The following is a 21,097-nucleotide window of genomic DNA, read 5'->3' as shown; positions in this document are numbered from 1 at the left end:
AGATTTTTTGGTGTGATTTGTTTTAATGGACTGCTAAGGCGAGATGTGTATCTTTGTGTGAAACAGATTTTCAAAGGGACATAAATGGTCTTTGACCTTTCTGAACCATTTGTCTTCAAATTCTTTGGAAGACGAGATTACCAGGGCAGTCAAGGCTTCAGAGCCTACACATTTCACCTCTGCATGAACTTCGTCTTTTATTTTTTCTGGAATGAGGTCTTCTCTCATAACCTGCAGCAGAAAAAAAAAAAAAAATACCCACACATTCCCTATAAAACAGGCAGCAGGCAGACACAGGAGAGAAGAGAATGTGAGCTACTGGTTTAAATACTTCCAAATGGGAGCAGAAATGGGGACATTTCCAACCAAAGATGTTCATTCTTTTGTACTGATGGAAAGGTCCCTTTTTAGTTCCACAATGTTCTTGTTTACATCTCAACCTCACCTCCCCTGGCAAAGGGCCATTAAAATGGACCAGACCAGTACCAGGATTCAATTCTCATAGAATAACAGTCTAATCTTTTTGTATCAAGCACCTTCTGCTGATAGAAATACAATTCAGGGTCCTTCTCATACGCAGTCAAACCACGGGAAAAGCACTGATGGGAAGAATCTTGTTGCTTTTTGAGATTAAAATTTATTCTCAGGTGTTATTCTGTTAGGAGGTCAAAACGTGTAAGTGCTAGGGAGACAGCAACCCCTCCCAAGTAACTGCTGAACCCATGACAAGTGAAAAACAAGAGGCACAAGGGGATAATGTATATAATTAGGGGAAAGGAAAACAACAACAGCTATAATGAGGACACTCTACTGCTCCCTACTGGAGAGAAACAGGTCCACCCAAATGCTATATGGTCATGCCTTCAAAACTCTGGGTTGGATTTTAGAACACCTTCTCTGTAGGGCCTTTGTTGCAAAGGTAGTTAGTGGGAAAAAAAAACCTAGCCATAAAGTCACAGCTGTTGACTGATATATTTAAATTTGCTACAATGTGCAAAGAGAAATCTTAAACCATTTCATATCCTATGGAATCAACCAAGCTAAGCAACAGCAAGTAAAAAAAAAAAAAAAATTTTTAATTACCTTAATATATTCAATAAGCAGCTGTAAAACGAATGAAAATTCTAAAATAACAGTTGCATAAGCAACTCATTAAGAGAAATCCTTCAAATGACCTTAAACTATTATTTGAAGCAAAAGCAAGTGCAGGTGACCACCAGTGACTTTGTTTTAGTGAACGTCTAAATCCAGTATTAAATAATAATTTTCCCCTTCTAAAGAATGGGAGGTGAAGTACCACTTTTTAAGAAATCTTTGGAGAACTACAAGATGGTTTCTGCCTTCAAAAAGTTTAGAATCTAGTTTGGAAAACAAAATAAGCCTGCTCTTATACACAGACTCTCAAACTTTCCAGCTCATCCCTTTTACATATGCCCCAATAAACCCTTCCCATCCACTACCACTGACTCAAACACACCCCAACCTACACAAATCCCTAAGGATGCCCATGACCATACAGCTTCAACCTCAAGCCTTCCCCTCTCTCCTCCTCACCCAACCCCAAGAGAAATAACCAAAGTCTCTGATGACTAAGGGAAAATATTCATATGTGAAGCAAGGAGCTGGAGTAGATGATTCTATCAGGCCCCTTCCACCTTTAAGATATTCTGAGTCTACACCCCCCCCCCCCAACACACACAATATAAGTCAGCATATGCTAAATGCCAAATGAGTGGTATGGACAGTTAGTGCTGGAAATCACAGAGGAAGTAGAAATTACTGTGGGCTAAAGTTGTCAGGGAAAGTTTCATGGAAAAGATGAAGCTTGAAATGAACTGTGAAGACCAGGTTGGCTTCTGATATGTAGAGGTAAAGCTGGAAACCTACCAAAGGGAATGGCAATCAAGGGCCACAGAGAAGAAGGTATGAAGCACATCTGGGAAATCTATGGATTAATCTGTTGTGGGTAACATGTATGAGGAAAGTAGTAAGGAAACCAGGCAAGCACTGGATTTGGTGGTGAGGTAGGGCTTTGTTCCTGCAGATGATGAGAAGCCAATACAAGTTTTTTCAAAGGAAAGTAACTTGACCAACATGATCTTTTAAAAGATTCATTTGGAACAGTTTTCAGAATGGATTAAGCGCAGGGAGACTGCATATTATAACACATATATACATATGTTACAGGATGTTTTTATATATACATATATAAGAATAATAGGCTATTATAATAATCTAAGTAAGAGATATGAGGACCCAGATTAGGGAACAGGAGTCATGAAAATGGAAAAAAATGTCTGAGGAAGACAGACATTGGAAACAATTCATAATAATCCTTCATAAGAAGAAAAGCTCCACAATGACTGATTGGATAAAGGTGAGCAGACTACAGGAGAAAGCAGAGAGGACTCTGCAGTGCTAATAAGCTTGGGTGGCAGGAGATGCAAGGAAGCCAGGAGAAAGGCACACTTGTCTTTCATTCACTCAATACTACTGATCACCTACTATGTGCAAGGCACCGTCAGGGATATATCCTGGGGACGTCAGTTTGAAAAATTCTTACATTTAAAGTGATGGTGAGACATCCAAAAGGGAATGTCCTGCAGACAAAGCCAGAGGCAGTATGTTGAGGGATGACGGCTGAAGATGCTAGAGTTTGAGCTTTGTAAAACAACATGTAACAGGGAGGAGCAGAAAGCTGAACTCTGTGGACAGGAATCCTCAGGGCCCATATGGAAGGAAAGGAGGCTTGGTCTACTTACTTCAGCGATAAAAACAACAATAAAATAATTGACTTGCATACAGTGCTCTGAAGTCTGGAAGATGCTCCACACGCATTCTCTCATGTGAGATGACAACAGTCCTATCATTCATTATCGACTACAAAGACCACCACCACTTACTGAGAGCTTGCTCTTGTTCCCTCCTCGTCTCATGTCCTTTGGATACTTCTGCCATTATCTCCTCCTCCACTCTAATCTCACGAGGCGGTAGCCCTTCTCCCTGTACAAGTGATCCCACTCCATCCAGGCTCCTCCAGCAGGCTGCCCCCATCATGCCCCATCTCTCAGTCTTCTGTCTGCTCCCTCCTGCTTCCCCTATCCTCAGAAAACCCTCACGTGATCAACTTGTGTCCCAGATAGCTGTCACCACGCCTCTCTCCTCCCCTGTGCAGCTAAACACCTTGAAAAGGCCTTCTACAGTCCGTGTCTCCCCTTCCCTTCCTCTCATTCTCTTACTCCCCACACTCCAACTTCATCACTCAAACAAAACTGCTCTCTCCAAAATTACCAATGATCTCTTAATTACTAAAGCCTTTTTTCAATCCTCATCTTTACTGGTTTCTCTGCAACCTTTGACCCTGATGATCATGCTCTTTGCCCCATATCCTCTTCTTCAGATTTTCGCAACACTAGTCTCTCCTGGTCTCCTCCAACCTGCCTGACCACTCCTTATAATTCTTCTTTGCTGGATCTTTGCCTAGGTTATACTGGCTATGGCAAGTATCCCTCAAGCTGCTGTTCTGGGCTCTCTTCTCCCTCTATACTATTTTACTTGGCAATCTCAACAGCTACCATGGATTCAATTATCTCTATGCTGATAATTTTCAAATAGAATTATCCAGCTGTAACTAACCTCCATACTCACATTATCTTGGAACAGGATATCCCCTAGACAACCTAAACTCAACACGTCTAAAATTAAACTCATATTCTCCCCAAATTCTGTCCTCTCTCCCCAAGTTCCCTATTAACAGCATTCTTGAACACAACCTAAGCATTATTTTCAACTCTTCATTCTCTCTCCTCACCCCCCCACTTCCCCATATCCAATCTGCTGCCAAGACCTGTGCATTTTAACTTTGTGACATCTTTTTACGCTCCTAACTCCCTTCTCTGCCACTGTCCATACCCTGATGGGAGCCATCATCATCTCGGGCCTGGACTACACCAAGTCTGCTCATTGGTTTCTCTGTCTCAAGTCTCTCCCCACTCTAGTTCATCCTCTACTTGACTATCAAATTAATCTTCCTTCTTAAAGCTCAGGTTTGATCATGTCATCTCTCTATTCAATAAACTCCAGGAGCTCTGTATCACATCCAAGATTAAATATAAAATCCTCTGGGGTTCCAATCCTTCATAACCTGACCCCTTACCTAGCTTTCCAGTCTCTCAGAACTTAGTCACCCTGCATCCCTTGTGACCCAGTGATACTGGCTGCTCCTCCAACAAGACACCATTTTTAGACTCCACACATTTTCACCAGCTTTCCTCCATGCTTGAAATTCTCTTGCTCATCATCTCTTCCACACTTCACAAAGAATGTTTTCTGATCCCTCATAATGTTGGTGCCTTCCTCCCTTGTTGATGACTTCCAACTTACTCTATCTAGATCTTGTTTGTACATAGCAGTTCTTGAGTTGTCTCTCCCATTAGTCTGTGTATTCTTGGTGAGGAGACTGTCTCTTGCCTTTCTTTGAATCTCTACCATTTAGAACAGTATCTGGCACACAGCAAGTGCTTAAAAATGCTGACTCATTGACTGACCAAAGCAACTATGGCTCTTTAGCCTGGAAAAGAGAATACTTGGAAATGGGCCGAAGACTCCCTTCACTTGATCTAGTGGATGCTGTCCGAGGAAGACAAAACATAACATCCACAGCACTTCTGTTATATGGCATGGAAGTGGGAGACCCATGCCCCTCAAAGCAACTTCTTATTCCAGTACAAGTGAGAAAGGTGGATAACTTGTATCATTAGGAAAAGAGAAGCTAAGCACTAGATATGAGATGTACTAGATATAATGCACTGCTAGAGAGGAAGGGCAGCAGTGAAGAGGTAGATTTCTGTTCACTGTAAGGAAAATGTTTCTAACAAGAGCTGTCTACAAATGCAACACACTGCTTCATGAGCATAAAGAACCAACCCGTTTCCATCTGTTCATCCTGTAGGGAAAACATAAGCCTGAATTGGGGGCAAGGTCAGTCTAGTTGGCTTCCAATGCTCTTTCAGTGAGGACTGTCAGTGAAATTTACAAACTGTATTTCAGTCAATGGTCTCTGATGCTATTTTCCCAGACTTGTTCTGGAACTACCAAGATGGCAAGCTTTGCAGGACAGCCTGGGTCAGAGCAATAGAGGTAAACTGACAAGAGAAGGCTCCTTTCTGGAACTGAAATGATTGTGAGACACCTGTACTTCTCTCCCAAGGAGACCCCTTTACAACCCAATGAAGAGCAGCTGCCCCCATGTCAGGTGGACACTCACCTCAGAAATCAGCAGTAATGTTTCTTCTTCAAAGCCAAATCCTTTCAGTCTATCTTCAATTTCCTCCTGAGCCTTGAAATTCTTCTCTAAAGCAAAAGATGTTTGCTGAGACTGAGTGAGCTGAAGCAAAAGCCTGAAAACCACAATTGGTCAACAGACAGGTCAGAGGTTCTCTAAGGGGGGGGGGGAGCACAAAGAGTTCATTTATACTTTTAGGGAGTAAATCTGTTGTTGAGTGTTCCTTAGGAATCACCATCACGGGAATAGATGGATAGGTTAGATCTGAATGGTTTCCTACAGCTGCTTTTTCTCTTTTACTTTGCTGGCTGGCCTTGTAGAGTCACTGCCTCTAAACTGGATACACTATCATCTATCAGTGATACTATTTAATGGGGTAAATACTCTTACAAGAGCTCATTGCTATTTGGAAATAACATGGATTAATACCTATGAATTTAAGTAGTGTATTTATTTTCTAATATAGAAACCAGGATTGAAGAGAGCCCAACCCTATAAACTAAGAAACTCTGAATGTTCTAGGCTTGGCTCTGTGGAGGTAATATAGAATTTGCTAAGCAGATATATACTCCCTATAAAGTTCTTCAGTCTGTGTTTTTTCGTTTTTTGTTTTTAAATACTTCTGACTTCTTTTAGTTTTTTTTTTAAAAAGTATATTCTTGGATAATAACATAAATCTAAGAAGCAGTGTTTCTTTGCTCATAAAATGCACAAGTACCTAATTATCTTTTTTCTTCTGAATTTATATTATTTTAAGGAGACCAGAGGCTTGAATTCCCAAGGGATGGATCCTCTGACTCCTCTGTAGAGTGAGCTAAGTAAGGGTGATCTATTCCCATTATTGTGGATACAAATGACGAGAGCTGAGCATTTAATTTTCTTAAAAGAAGAGCACATACTAAAAAGAATTGCCTCCTCATAAAAACAATCCTTCATCTGCCTTCTCAAAGCCACTCTCAGCTGTATAATAGGATAAATTTGACAATCAGTTTTCTTTTCTCAATTTTCACAGATTTATCTCAGAGAGCAAGACAAGCTGCATTTTCTAGGCAGCTTATCCTTTCATTCTTATGGATCAAAATAACACTGGTGGTGTGATCTGTATAACAGAGGAGCATTTTACTCTCCCCCTTTCTCCTAAAACTAAACTGAATGTTCTTTTGAAGCTTTGCACTGATTAGAGCTAAAGCAAAAGTCTGAAAATCACAATGTGTTGACTGACAGGTATATACTTATAATGCAGAACAGAAAAGTCTTTCTCTGACAGTATTATCCTGCCCTTTTTCATTCATCCTTAGCTTACCTGGCTCTGACAAATGAGGCACAAGCCTTTATTTGAGTCTCTGCCCATACTGCGGGTGCCCAGGACTGAAATGCCAGATGAAAGGAGGTCTCTGGTGCCATAGGTCGCACATCACTAACAGAGTTTTCACTTTTCTGGATACAGCTACTACTTGTTCCCACAGAAAACCCAGAGTCTCCATTCAAAGTTTTGGAAAAATATAGAGAAGGCTCTTTTTTTGGTGAGGGGAAGAGGGCTTTGAATTCTTGGTCACTTAAGGTAAAACTGTTTTCTTTCTGAGATGAAGTAAATGAAGCTGAGAGAGCTAGTCCAAGACTCAGGTAAGCTTCTGCAAGCTTAGTCCAATTCCAAGGGTTAAAATGATGCAAAGAAATCAGTTTTTGTAGGCATAGTACTGTTTTCTCTATGTTTTTCAGACTTGAATAAATAGTGAGCTCAAGATAGAGCACAGTAGTTAAATGGTCACTGTTAGTGGCTCCACTGCCCTGAAAACCAAAAGATTAAAAACATTAAATTGCAGAATAGGCTTGAAACTGATAAACCGAGGCACATTTTTCCATGTAATAATATCAATCCATAATAATGAGCAGTCAAAATTTACAGGAAATTAAGTTACACATATTTCAACCATCCTACAGCATTTTTTTTTAAAGCTACAAGCTTATATGCTAGACAGCAGAATATTCACCAGCTTCCCCACATGTCCTAATGTCAGGAGAAGCCATGCAATAACTAGCATTAGTAACTTGAAGAAATTTAGTACTAGAAGTTGATTACAATTATGGCTTACAGTTTCAATTTCTACTATAATTCTTATCGATCAAAGCCTGATTTCTTGCAGACTTGGCCTAATTTCAGACCGTGGGTCACCGGTTACTTTGCACGGCTGTATTAAAACATAAATGGTTAATTCCTTGAGGATTTGAGCATATTTTAGTTTAAATTCTACTAGGCTTGCACTTCTTAAGCAGGAGAGCCCTGAAGCTCTCAGTGCTTCCCGATGCATGATAATTGAATCCAAATGACTTCCTGAGTAACAGTTATTGAGGTCAATTATTCTTGGCCAGAGATAGGACTGCTTGGCCTCCCCCAAAACACAAATTCTCTCCTAAGTTAGCCAACAGAAGGTCTTTCTAAGTTGGGGCTATCGCTTGATACCATAGCAGCTCCCATCTCTGCCTATGGGGGAAAATAAAAACTCTCTTCTTCTGTGATAAAGAAAATCTAAGCTATGAAGGTATGGATATCTGGCTGCAGTTACCTTTATATTGATCTTAGGTCTTAGAAATGGAGCTGGCTTTAAAGGTCCCCTTGTCATACTCTCACCCATAAAATGTGCATTGAAAAAGCAAAGCTGTGTAGGTAAGTAAAAGACCCAAGAGGTCTAAATTATGGATGTATGGGAAGATATCATTTTAAACTAGCTCCCTATGCCAGAGCATTCATTATTCTGGAATTCCAATCATGCCCTCCTCATATATAGTATGTGTACAATGAAGGAAGGCACCATAATCCTAGTACCCTGACACCAACAAGATGAGTCAGACCACACTTTGACCAGGAACTGAGCTCAATGATGTGGATACAAAGAAAGGAAAACCCTTAAAGACTTTGCATTCAGAATGGAAGGCTACATATAAATAAATATGTACATACAGGATATACACAAATTTGACAGAAAGTAATCTCAGAAGGTGCAAGCAATACAGGGGACTGAATAAGGATTCCTGCTGAACTTAGCACCAAAGGAAGTCAGGAATTGGTGAGAAGGGAGAACATTTAAGGGATGGCAGACAATCAGTACAAAGGCATGAAGGTGGGAGATGGTGTATTGTGTACAAGAAGCAGTAAGTAGATCAGTATAGACATAACAGGTCAGTATAGACAGACTACAGCCTGCACAGAGAGGTCAAAAAGGACCAGACTGTGAAGGGCTTTAAATGCCAGAGAAGTTTATACTGGATACTGGAGGTAAAAGGGAGACCCGGGAGATGATGAGGTCATACCTGCCCTTTAGCAGCTGGGCAGAGTGGAGAAGAATCTCAAGTTAGGGAGACACATTATAAGGTTATTGCAATGGACGAGCGATAAGTGAATGGAGAAAGATATATTAAAAACTGTCGTGAAGGTAGAAATAACAAGACTTGACAACAGATATGGGGTGAGCGGAGTTAAGGAACCAAGGATGACAAGAAGGTGGTGAGCCTGGATAACTGGGAGGATGGTGGTGCCTTCAACAGTAACACAAAAGTTAGGAAGAGGGGAAGGTTTGAGGCGGGAAATGAGTTCTACTTTGGACCTATTGAGCCTTCAAGACAGCCAGTTGAAGATCTGGGATTCATTTTCATAACTATGTTAATTGAAGCCATGAGCAATGATGAGATCACCAACCAAGACAGTACCGAAGAAGAGAAGATTGAGGACACAGCCCTGCACTCCACCCATGGATAGTGGGTGGGCAGAAGAAACAAAACTAGCATATGTATAATGTTTTCTACCTTTCAACACACTCCCATGCGCACCAAGCTTTCTGTGTGCATAAAGCATAACTAATTCTGATAGATTTTGGGTAAATTACTCTCTGAAAGGTTATATATTCCACTAGATGATATGGATACTTCATGGCTCTTAGTAATCCTACGAGTTGTACACTTTCTTGGAAAAATATTTGTGTACATAGAAAGTATAACATTTCCTGACAGTAGCTTACTTATCCCACCTCACTAATTAAAGCTCTTCAAAGTTCACTGGCACTAAGCACTTATAAAAACATCTAATTATATGTTGAATAGCAAAAACTTAAGTTTATTGTAAATCTTATCTAGAAATCAACAAATGAAGCTTTGTAAAAGGAAGATAAACAGGAGGTAGAGTGTCAAAATCTTACAACCTGATAGCCTTTATTAATACAATCAAGGTACTGAACTACCCCTACAGAATGTTAAAAAGGTCAGGAATTAAGGAGTAGCTTGCAACCAATGCAAAAAATAATAAAAGAGATTAAGAAATAGCAAACTGAAAAGGTCAGCATGTGCCAGTGCAACAGAGAATTCTGGGACAAAAGCAAAAAGAGTACCACAAAAAGAGATGGTTTGGAAGAAATAAGTAAATAAGAAGTAAAAATTGAAGAGAAAGGATTTGACCAAAGATGGCCAACTGGGCAGCATCTGCTGTCATATTCTGTACTCTTTCCAATTCACCAACTATCACTTAGCATAGAGCCTGGTGAGAAGTGACCATGAAGACTGACATTCCTGACATGGGTATCAGATTCTGGGTGGTCTTCTACCTACAGGGTGGCTGCTACCTAACGCGGACCAACCTTACACTGCCTTGATGCCAAGTGATCCAATGGAAAGAACCTCAGATCTGGAATGAGGAGACTTCAGTTTGAATTCTCCCTCCTCATCTGCAAAATGACAGGTTAAACCAGCCAACCATAAGAGCCTTGCCTCTTTTAACATCCTGAACAGTCCCTTGCTCCTATTTCTCTTCTCAATTCCAGGACTGCTGCAAGTGCTAGACATGGGCAGTCTAAGCATGAGAAAAAACTGGAATGGGCAAGTATTGACTGAAGGATAGAAAGGGAAATTTGGTAAGAGACTTGAAGAATGATGAGGGTGAGGAGCAGCTAGAAAGAAGGAAAAGGAAAAGACAAAGCAGTCTGCTTATCTGCAGGCTGATGCTTACATGACCAACATTCAGTGGACAAAGCAGACTAGGTTCCAACTTAAAATTAGCCCACAATTAACACAGACTTTAAAAGCTCAAGACACAGATGTTTTCCATATTTTGGAGTAAATCATTTGATCTAAGGTACTACCAAAACTTCCTCTGCCTCCAGAAGCTAAGATCTACACAGTAAACAAAACACAAAACCATTACCAGGGAATGGTTTAAAATTTCTTATTAATGAAGAAATAGGAGGGTTAAATCTGCAAGCAAACATCATGCTAATTTCAGGCCTGTTAAACTTGTCACAGTTATGATACCTAGTCCAAAAATCACAGCAATGTTTTCTCATGAACCTCTGGTGAAGGAGAAACAAAAGGACATCTATAAAATATTAAGTACTATTCTATCCTGTTAAATTTATTTAATCTCTAGACTCTAGATTATACACCAAAAGTAGTATTAAATCAGCCATAAATGTCTTAAAACCAAAATTGCACATAGAACTGTAAATTCAACAAACTTTTATTCAACATTCACATTAAATATAAGTCAAGAGTTATTTTGCCCCATTCACAGTTTTATTTAGGAATGTAGGGTAAGCTATACTTTGTGGGAGTGTTTGCTTTTAATGAGGGAAGTAGCTCGGCAAAGAAAAGGTTTTCAGAGAACTGAGGATTTTCAACATGATTCAGAAAAAAATGTTAAATGGAAACAATGGTATTTTGGGATTAAAATTCAACATAAAATCCTACAGTCCAAAACCCACACATTTCACTAACAAGGCATTTTCAGGAAACCGACTCATCAATTCTGGAGAAGGACTTAGGAAAGACATGAAAATGACTACATACAATACTCACCAATTTCTCAGCAATCTCCAGAGCTTCCATATGCCTTCCTAGGTGAATTAAACATCGAGCCTGCCCTTCTTGGACATCTCTTCTCATGGCAAAGTTGGTAGGTGACAACAGTTCAAAGCAGCTTGAGTACTCCTGAAGTGCTTTCTATGTAAGTATTTGTTTAAAAATTTTTTAAAAAAAAAAGGTATTGCAGAAAAGAACCTAGTAAAAGGCTGGTTGGTTTGTATGTTGTTGGGGTTTTTTGGCTGGGGTGAGTGTGCAGAGAGCAAAGTGTCACATCATTTTCATGTGACACTACCTCCATCCCTTTCTCCCACTCCAATTTGAAAGATAGTAAAAGTCCAAGGTTTAAAACACATAGGATGTCAGCTCTAATGGTTATTGGAGAAGGGATTGGAAAGAACACCTTGTTAGCATAGGGAAGACAGGGCTCCTCTATCTTTTGACTGTGCTTTACCACTAGAATACATCCATCTGTGCTGGAGGCACTCCTGCATTTGTGAGATGCAGACAGTCATGAAGTAACAAGAAGAACCAATTATATGTGGAGTTGGCTGCAGAAGACTAAGACCACTGAGAAACACCCAGATAAGGACTGGGATTCTAAGAACAAAAATACTTTACGAGAGGCAAATTTTGCTTTTGCACATACCAATCTTACACATTTTAGACATATAAACCTGTTAAATTTCCCAAAAGCATGGTTCCCCATAAAGTAATGATTTTCATTGGCTAGGAGATATGTACCTGAAATTCTTGTTGCCGGTATGCCAAGTCTCCTCTAAATTTCTTGATGGTGAGTATTTCAACTTCATCCTTGTTTTCTGTTTCCTCATAAAACCACTAGAAAACAAAAAATTTCACATTATAGAGTAAAACCATCAATTGTACCAACCACTTAAAAGAAAATATAACTTACAAAACTTAAAAAAAATAGTTTTTCAGACTAAGATTCACAAGAAAACATTAAGCTTTTATCTGAAGTCAAAGGCAAACAAGCATACAAATATATTGGTAGCCACTAAGTTAAAGAAACTTGGTACAAAACTATATATTCACCAGATACCAAGGCTTTGGGCTTATAGCATCTTCAGTAAAGGAACAGCCTATGGTTTTGGAGTGGATGAAGAGAGAAGGAGCAGGGTTGGCAGAAATCTGAGGGAAGGAGGCAATAAAGAACAATACAAGAAGGATTTGATTTGGATATTTTAGACAGGATTTCAGATTGGCATAAGGAACTTCCAGTGAGGAAACTGTCTACCAGTACAGATCAGCACTGATACAGAGTCTTCCAGAGCTGCCCTGGAGGGAATGAGAAATCAAGCAGCTTGTCCAAAGGACCAATGTGTGTCAGACGTAGGACTTCACTCTACCCACTACTCTATGGCTACTTCTGATACAAAATAAAAAACAGTAGGTAGTGCCATGGTGCACAGAGTACTGAGCCTGGAGTTAGGAAGATCTGAGTTCAAATCCAGCCTCAGACTCTTATGAGTTATATGACCCTAAGCAAGTCACTTAATCTCTGTTTGCCTTGATCCACTAGAGAAAGAAATGAAAGTATTCTTGCCAAGAAAAGCCCATGGACAGTATAGTACATAGGGTTACGAAGAGTTGGACTCAGGTGAATGACTGATCAACAACAGGAGGCTGAAGGAAGGAGAAAGATAAAAATTAGAATGGAACTGTTTTTAACTTCAGTCTCATACCAAAAGCTCCTGGGCTGAAAAAATCTGATAAACACAGGTTTTAAATATTTTATTTCTACTGAGCCAAAATTCACTTAGCCCTAGGACATTCCCTTTAACTGAAAGGCAATGTTGCTTTATTTTCATATCTCCCGGATCCTATACCTATGTTGAGGGTCCTAGCTCATCCAACTGAACAGGTAATTTTCCCTAGGCCAGGTGTGGGAAGCCTGTGGCCCTCTAGATCAAGTATGGCCCGTTAAATTCGTTCAGTCAAAAGGCTGCATTTGAGGACCTAGAGGGCCACAGGTTCACTACCCTGGCACATGCAATTTCCACAAGCGGAAATGTTCAATTCAGTAGAATCAAGGTAGCCCCCAAACTGGAAACAAAGGGGTACCCACCTACTGCAGAACTGCTAAACAAATTATGGTATATGAAAGGAATGAAATATATTGCATTCTATTTATGTCATATTCAAGTCATATGTAATATAGTGGAATTCTTTACATTATTCATATCATACAATGATGACAATATTATTTTAAAAAAAAACTTTGAAAGACTTTGCAACTCTGATCAAACTACAATTCCCTTAAATGGCAATTATCCTTAAGTATCCAGTCTTACTTCTAATTCCAGCATAAATACAAACTTTCAAAACAAATAGCTTGTGTACTAATAGAATTGTTTTCCCTTCCAATTTAAAGTCTACAAAACTATGAAGATTCACCTAAATTCTCTCTCTCTCTCTCTGTCTCTCTCTCTCTCTCTCTCACACACACACACACACACAACCACAAAAACCTAGCACTAAAGTTAGCCAGGGAAAATACATGGAAAGGACACTAGTGAACAGAAGGGGATGAAAAGATCTATAAGATGTCTAGAGAACAATTCAAAAATATGTATCTACAATGTATGCAGTACATTGTACTATGGAAAAAAACCACTGGATTTTAAGTTGGAAAACTTGGGCTGGAATCCTAGTTCTGTGAACCTTCAGAAAACCCCTTTGCTGGGTCTCAGTTTCCTCATCTGTAAAATAGAAGAGTAGCCTAGATCAGTGGTTCTCAAGACCCCTTTACACTCTTAAAAACTGAGGACCCCACCGAAAAGCTTTTGTTTTATATGGGTTATAGCTATCAATATTTACAGTATTAGAAATTAAAATAGTATTTTTATTAATTTAATGAAATAATGTAACTTAAATAGAATTATTAATGATATCAATAATATCAGTATTATTATGAAAATAGTTTTGACTTTTGAGGACCCCATAACAAGGGCTAGGGGATCCGAGCTTGTATGGCTTCTATGATAATCTCTGAAATCCCTTGCAGCTTTAAATTCAACAATCCGACAATATTTGTGGGATAAGTGGGGATTTTGCTGAAAGGAGGGCTTGGGGCCACTTGTGAAGTTGAATACCAGAGGATTTTGTATTTTGAGTCTGGAGACAAGAGGGAGCTACTGGTGTGCGTGTGCGTGTGCGTGTGAGTGAGAGAGACAGAGACAGACAGAGAGACAGAGGCAGAGACAGAGACAGAGAGAGATTACTGGATTTGGGGGAACATCCTCCCTTCAGGACTTTCTACCTGGCTAATCTCCTTAATTCTTAAAAAACAAACAAAAAACCCAAAAAAAAACCTCTCACGTGATCCCTTCATCTTGTCAATCTACCTGGCCTTTGTCTTCCTTTTACAACAAAACTTCTAGAAAAAGCTGTCTACACTTTTACTACCACTTCCTCACCTCCCACTTAAGTCTCAGCCTCAACACTTGGACTGATGACAACAGCATCTGGTCATTACTCATCTCGTTATTGCTTAACCCCAAGATGTTTCTTTCCTCTGTTCTCCTGAACCCCAGTGCAACCTCTGATGCTGCTGACAGATCCTGCCTTCTGGATAGTCTAAGTCTAGCTTCCCTGGCTTTCTGTGCCACTGCCTAGCCTGCTTCTCCTACTTTTCTGATTCTTCTCAGTCTCGTTCATGAAACTATTATCCATCGCCTTCACATTAGAAGGGCTGGAGTCCAGGGCCGGAGTCCTCTTCATCTTTCTCTACATTCTCCTTTGGTGAACTTATCAGCTCCTACAGGTTCAAATATTATTTTTTTTGCAGATTAATTCCAAGTCTACATATCAAGCCCCCATCTCTCTCTTGCTTTTCAGTCCCCAATAACCAACTTTCTCTATTGGGCACCACCAGAATGTCCCATAGGTCTCTTAAACTCATAATAACCCAAAAGAGGCCCTATCATCTTACTCTAAATCCAATCCTATTTCTAATTCTCTACCTACATTGCCCCATAAACCCTTCCCTGCTCCTGTCGTCTCAGTACAGAGGACACCACCATGCTCCTAGTACCCAGGCTCACAACCTAGGAGTCATACTGGACTCCTCAGTGTCTCTCAGAATCCATATCCAACCGTTGCCAAGACTTGTTCATTTCCCCTTTGCAATATGTCGTGAATACGCTCCTTTCTCTCCTCTGACACTGCAAAATCCTCTGGCATTCTGAGCTTTTCATAACATAGCTCTCTCCTATCTTTGCAGTCTTCTTATACCTTAATTCCCCCATAGGTATTCTTGGATCCACTGACACTGGCCTCTCGCGGCTCTGGCCATTTTCTCTGGCTGTCCCCCATCCCTGGAAAACTCTCCCTCCCCATCTCCGTCTCTTGGCTTCTTTGGCTTGCTCCAAGTCCCATCTTCTACAAGAAGCCCTTCCCAGGCCCTCCTAGTGTTAGTGCCTTCCCTCTTTTAACTACTTCCCATTTATCCTGTTTGCACTTATTTGTTTGCTTGTTTCCCCCATTAAGCTGTGAGCTCCTGGAGGGCAGGACTGTCTTTGGCTTCTTTTTGTATACTTAGTACAGTGCCTGGCACTGTACATTTAATAAATGCTTATTGGCTGACTACTTCCCCCCAGGGCATAACCATTCTTCTGGGTGCCCAAGCTTGCAACGTGGGCATCCTCTCTTGACTTTCGCTGTAATCACTCAGGTACTAGGCAATTTGATTGCACCTGCTCAACATCTCATCCATCTCACATCCATATCCTTCTCTGTACACACACTAACCGGTCTTCCTGGTCCAAACACTCCTCACTTCTCTCCTGCTTTGCTCCAATAACCCCCCCGCTGGCCTCTCTATCATCTTCTGTCTTCTCCAAACCATCCTCCATAAAGCAATAAAACTGATATTCCTAAGGTCCCATCCCCATGCCCCTTTTCAGATCCTTGTTATGTGTTGCCTTTCCCCATGAAAAGGTCAGATCACTAGGAGAGCAGAGAGTGGACTATATTTTTGTTGGTTCAGTCACTTTTGCTATCATGTATGTTTTGAAAACATGACTTTGTTCCGACTCGGTTGATATTTCAGGAAACATTTTATATATGTATTCTCCTTTAAGAAACATGGAGAATGCTGAAAACTGCCCAGCTTCATAGTGACTCACAATCTGCACCCCTTTGTATCCCCACTTCCACAAGCAAACCTTAGGTCTTTGTTGGGTAAAAGGCCAAGCTTACCATGTATCTTCTGAGGTAGTGGAAGCATGAACAAAGAAGGGCTAGTCCTCACAAACCCCCTCCCCAGGCCTAGGGATTCAACCTTCCCAACCTGCACATATATAACACCCCTTACTAGTTTTTAAAATTAAATTCCCGTCTTTTTTTATGTCACAGACTCTGTGCCCCAAGCCCACTTTCCCCATAAGCTCTGTGGGTTTTACTGCACAATGCGACATGGGGTAGTGATTCTGAGTATTCCTAAATCCCACCATTTAGCAGAACTCCCAGGGATCAGCACAGTGCTTGGCACCCAGGGAGCATTTAAGTCATGCTTGCTTCTCGGTTGCCTTTAGGACAAAACACACATTCCGTGGAGCATTTAAGTCTTTTGGGATCCAGCTCCAGATCATCCTTCCAGGCCAATGATACCCTATTCTTTTTCACACACTTTTCCTATCCAGTCAAACTGGCCGAGCTGTTCTTCAGGTAGAACATCTCATCTCCCGCCTCCACGCCTTTGCACGAGCAGGCCCCACACGTTTGCTCTCCCTCCCCACCTCCACCTCTGGAAACCACTCGCATCCGAGGGGGTCTTCCTGAGCAATCTTCAATCACTTGACTTTCACTGTGCGAACCCACCTTGCATCTCCGTCTGGCCGAGACCCGCGCCCCGCCCCATCCCCGCGCCAGGCAAACAGCAGGCGATCCCTAAGTGCCAGCGGCTGGCCGGACTGGTCCGTGGGGGACGTCCCGGGAAGAGGCAGGGGCTCGCGGGCGCCGCGGGGCGCTTCTCACCTGGGGCTCGCACCGCTTGGCGCTGTAGACCGGCAAGGGTTCGAGCTCCCGCGACCGCGGCCACTCCTCAAACACCGAGTCCTCGAACTCGCCGCCCAGCACCGGAAAGAGAGAGTCCGGCTCCATGGCCCGAGCTCATCCGGCCCCAGACAGGAGGCGAGGAAGGGGTAGGAGAGAAGAGGTAGAGGGAGGGGGCAGGAGAGACGCACATGCGCAGAGCCCCTCCAGTCCAGTCCTCGCGCCCCGCCTTCCTCCCCGAAGCCACCGCCGGGCATGCTGGGAGTTGTAGTCCCGCGCCACGCCGTTTTCACTCGGAAGCGAAGGGGTGGCGCTGGGCTCCGTGTCCTAAGTCAGGTCGCTCGTAGGGTTACAGATTCAGAGCCCACGGACGGCTCAGTGTGTGAGGGGGATCCAGCTTTAACACCTCCGCCCCAGAAGGCGCAGGCACGTAGGAAGCTGCTGGGGGGCAGGCCCGACCCGGGCCGTCCCCCCTCCCCCCAATCCTAGATCCCCTTGGGTCCGGCCTCCTCCCTCGTGGGCGCCCCGAAGTCCGAGCTCTCTGATGGCCAAATCCCGCGGCCTCCTCCCAGCCCTCACCCTGGACCCCAGTGACTTGGCCTCCAGGTCATCTGCCCCCCTCCCTCAACCAGAGGGACGTTTCCAGGCGGCTGCTGCCCTGCGGTTGCAGCCAGCGTTGGTGAAGGTGCGGTGCCAGCTGCGGCAGCCCCTTCAGCGGTTACCGGGAGCCTATGACATGACGTTTACCTTTTCTAAGATATGGCCAGGGCCTCCACTTCCTGTTTATTTCTGGGTGACCCCTGGCTAGCTCTGACGGCGGGTACACGGAGGCCCCTCTCCGGGGAGCTTTGCCCGCTGCTTCTGCCCTAACTCATTTCGCCGTTTCAGGGTTTAGATACCAGGTCAGTCAGTTCAGTACTGAAATAAACTAATCTCCTGTGGCACCTTTCGGTAAAGCGTAGTTTGTTTCTTGTAGTCGCCCGGTCTGAGCTCCCGGGGGCTCCTGATGAGGTTGGGGGTACAAAGTGAAGTCGCCTGGAGCGGATCCCCCTCACACCGTTCCGGCCAAGTGTCAGAGCTTGTTGTAAAGTAACGGGATCTGGCCAAGTTCCTAGGGATGAGGATGGTGCTGATGGACCTGGGCGGGCCAGATGCAGGGGGGAAAGGCAAGTCCGATAAACTCCTCAGGTGATCTAGGCTGAGGCAGAATAGATTTTTGTTCCAAAAGCCAAGGGAGTGATGGGGCCATGGGACCTGGACCCCTAAAGGGAAGAAACCGTGTCTTTGAAAGCCACCCAGCCCCTGAATTTTCCCATGCGTTTCAGTAGCCAATGTCATCATCTGTGAAGTGAGCTGGAGAAGGAACCACTCCACTATCTCTCCAGCATCTCTGCCAAGAAAACCCCAAAGGGGGCCCCAAGAAGTCAGACACAAAGCCAATGATCCAACAACAACTTTCCGACTCCAGACTCCAGCATGGTGACATCCTTGATCAGTCAGTTTTCCAGGTCAGTTGTTTTTGAGATGGATACCATCCATTTTTTTCTATTTTTAAAACAAAGGCACTCCTCTGACTTTAATATTTCTTGTTGCTTCATGGAGTCATTAACTTCATTTGGCCCATTCTAATTTTTAGGGAGTTTGTTACTTAGGTAATGTTTTATACTTCTTGTGCAAAGTTATCAGCTCCCTTTCCAAGTCTTTCCTCCCTGGTTCTCTTGGCTTCTCTAATTCTTCCCTGCAGCACTCTTATTTCCCTTTTATTTTTAACCTTAACAAAATTCTTGCTTCATTTCTCCTATGAATTCTAATTGCTCTGGTATACAAACCTTTCTTTGAAGTTTTACTTCTAGGTGTTTGGGGAGTTTTCTCCTGGATTTGTATCTTGAGCATGCCTGGCATCATAATGGTGATCTTTTTTGTTTGTTTCTTTTACTCATTTTTCCAACCTTTTTTCCATGATTGGGACTTTGAGTTAATGCCAAACTCTGAGGACTTCGGGTCAAATAAACTGCTGCGTTCTTTTGTGGTCCTGACCTATTCTATCTGGCGTCGGGTTGTGGGGTTGAACTACAGAACTCCAAGTCTGTTCTGCTCCCAGCATCTGACTTGCAGACCCTACCTCCTCTTGGTTTGCAGGGGTAGGGAACCTGAGGCCTCAAGGTGTAGCCTTCTAGTCCTTGGGTGCAGCCTTCTGACTGAGTCCAAGCTTTACAGAACAAAGCCTTTTATTAAAGGAATATGTTCTGTGAAGTTTGGATTCAGTCAAAGGGCTGCAAATGAGGACCTAGAGGGGCACATGTGACTTCAAGGCTGAAGGTTCCCCTACCCTGGTGTAGATGACAGAGGTACAGCCTTTGTTCTGCTTCTGGGACCTGGACCTAAGATCTCCTCTCCTGGGTTAAAATGACAGCATTCTTTCTTCTCCCAGGGTTAGAGTGTCAGTCTTGTGGCCTACTAATGTTCGAGGGGTCCGAGTCTGAGATTCCTTCACCTAAGTGACAGCACCTGCACTGGGTGGCTAAGGCATAGATTGACGATCACCTCTATGGCTTGAGTCTTTGCTTGAGGGCTGAGTACAACTTCCCTTCTCTAGGTTTAATACCACACTGCTGTCTGTAGGACGCTGGGAGCCAGCTGGATTGTTAAATTTTCATTGTGAGCATTTAAACTGTGGAGATTGACAACTGCTACAAATCAGGGCTGAATTTATCATTATGTTGATTTCTAGACTTAAGAAAGTGGAGAGAATAAGGCAGGTTAAACTTAAAAAGTGTGTTACGTATGTATTTTCCCCCCAGAGAGCTCCTTGTTAGACATTTACCAACACACCCACTCCTGTAGTGATGTGACCATGTATTTCAGGGGGTTGAGTCCAACATACTTGTTCCTCCATCTGGGATCAGTTACAGTATCACTGCATCCCTATTCTGATTCTGAGTTCAGGCTGCACAATCCAAACGCATCTGCCCCATGGTTTCTACTCCCATTACTTGCTTATTTTGATATTGTGCTAGAAAAAATGGCCTATTGTGGTTTCTCCTTAGTTCCTATCTACTCTCCTGAGATCTCTGTTGGAATATTTGTATGAGGTAGGGAGAAAGGGGAAGGGGATGTAGGTTATGTCATTTTTTCTCATTCTACCTTACTCATAAGTCTCATGCAATCTTTTAAGTGCTGCATTAGTTTATGATTTTTAAAAATCTGCGTCTCATGCCTTTTTCTGGTGCAAATACAAACTCTTGAAGGTGTGGGTCTCAACTTCCCCTTTTATCAGCAGTGTATCTCAGCATCTTTCATGGTGCTGACACACAATATTTACTATTTTTTTCTTAAATGGTATTAAGTACTTCAACATCAAATAGCCAAAACAAACCACACTTTTGCCCAGTTATGTACAAACTGAAACAATGGAATCTGGTTAATATTTTGGCTTTTTAGAGTAATTCCTCTTTAAATAATTAAAACAAACCATTCAAAAATGTACTTTGAAATATCTCTAATAACAGTGAAAGTCATCAACTTTGTTCTCTGTACTGAAATTGTGACAGTTTTTCCTTACTGGCTAGACATAACAGAAGAAACATTAATATGCTACAAAACTTTTAAACTAGTAACCAATCCTGGAAATAATCTGGGCCTCGAAGGAAGCCCAAGGAAACTAGGAGGCAGAGATGAGGAGGGAGAGAATTTCAGGCATGGGAGATGGCCAAAGAAAATGCTTAGAGTCAGAAGATGGAGCATCTTTTTTGAGGAAGGCCAGTGTTACTGAATTACGGAGTAAGTGGAGATGACTAAAATGTAAGAAGACTGGAAAGGTAAGAAGGGACTAGGTGATGAAGGGCTTTCAAAGTCAGAGGATTTTATATTTGGTACTGAACATCATAGAAAACTACTGGAGTTTATTGGGTAGGGGAGTGACATGGTCAGACCTTTACTTAGGAAGATTATTTT

At 42.2% G+C, this 21,097-nt stretch overlaps 1 protein-coding gene across 2 annotated transcripts; it reads right to left on the bottom strand.

Moving 5' to 3' along the window:
* Positions 1-3: 3 nt before the first annotated feature.
* On the bottom strand, positions 4-17,402 carry C4H8orf76 (chromosome 4 C8orf76 homolog). 2 transcript variants are annotated; one of them, XM_072603168.1, is made up of 6 exons: positions 17,126-17,402; positions 11,870-11,965; positions 11,123-11,266; positions 6,588-7,072; positions 5,267-5,399; positions 4-231 (listed from the first exon to the last, which is right to left on the bottom strand). In XM_072603168.1, the coding sequence occupies exons 1-6, from the start codon at positions 17,249-17,251 to the stop codon at positions 34-36; spliced, it is 1,182 nt and encodes a 393-aa protein (XP_072459269.1). In that variant the 5' UTR covers positions 17,252-17,402; the 3' UTR covers positions 4-33. The 2 variants fall into 2 exon arrangements, with proteins under 2 accessions (XP_072459269.1, XP_072459270.1); XM_072603169.1 differs by lacking the exon at positions 11,123-11,266 and having other exon boundaries at positions 17,126-17,388.
* Between the last annotated feature and the right edge of the window lie 3,695 nt (positions 17,403-21,097).

Source organism: Notamacropus eugenii, chromosome 4 (genome assembly GCF_028372415.1).
Source record: "Notamacropus eugenii isolate mMacEug1 chromosome 4, mMacEug1.pri_v2, whole genome shotgun sequence".
Taxonomy (NCBI): domain Eukaryota; kingdom Metazoa; phylum Chordata; class Mammalia; order Diprotodontia; family Macropodidae; genus Notamacropus; species Notamacropus eugenii.
This window is presented reverse-complemented; position numbering and strand designations above follow the sequence as displayed.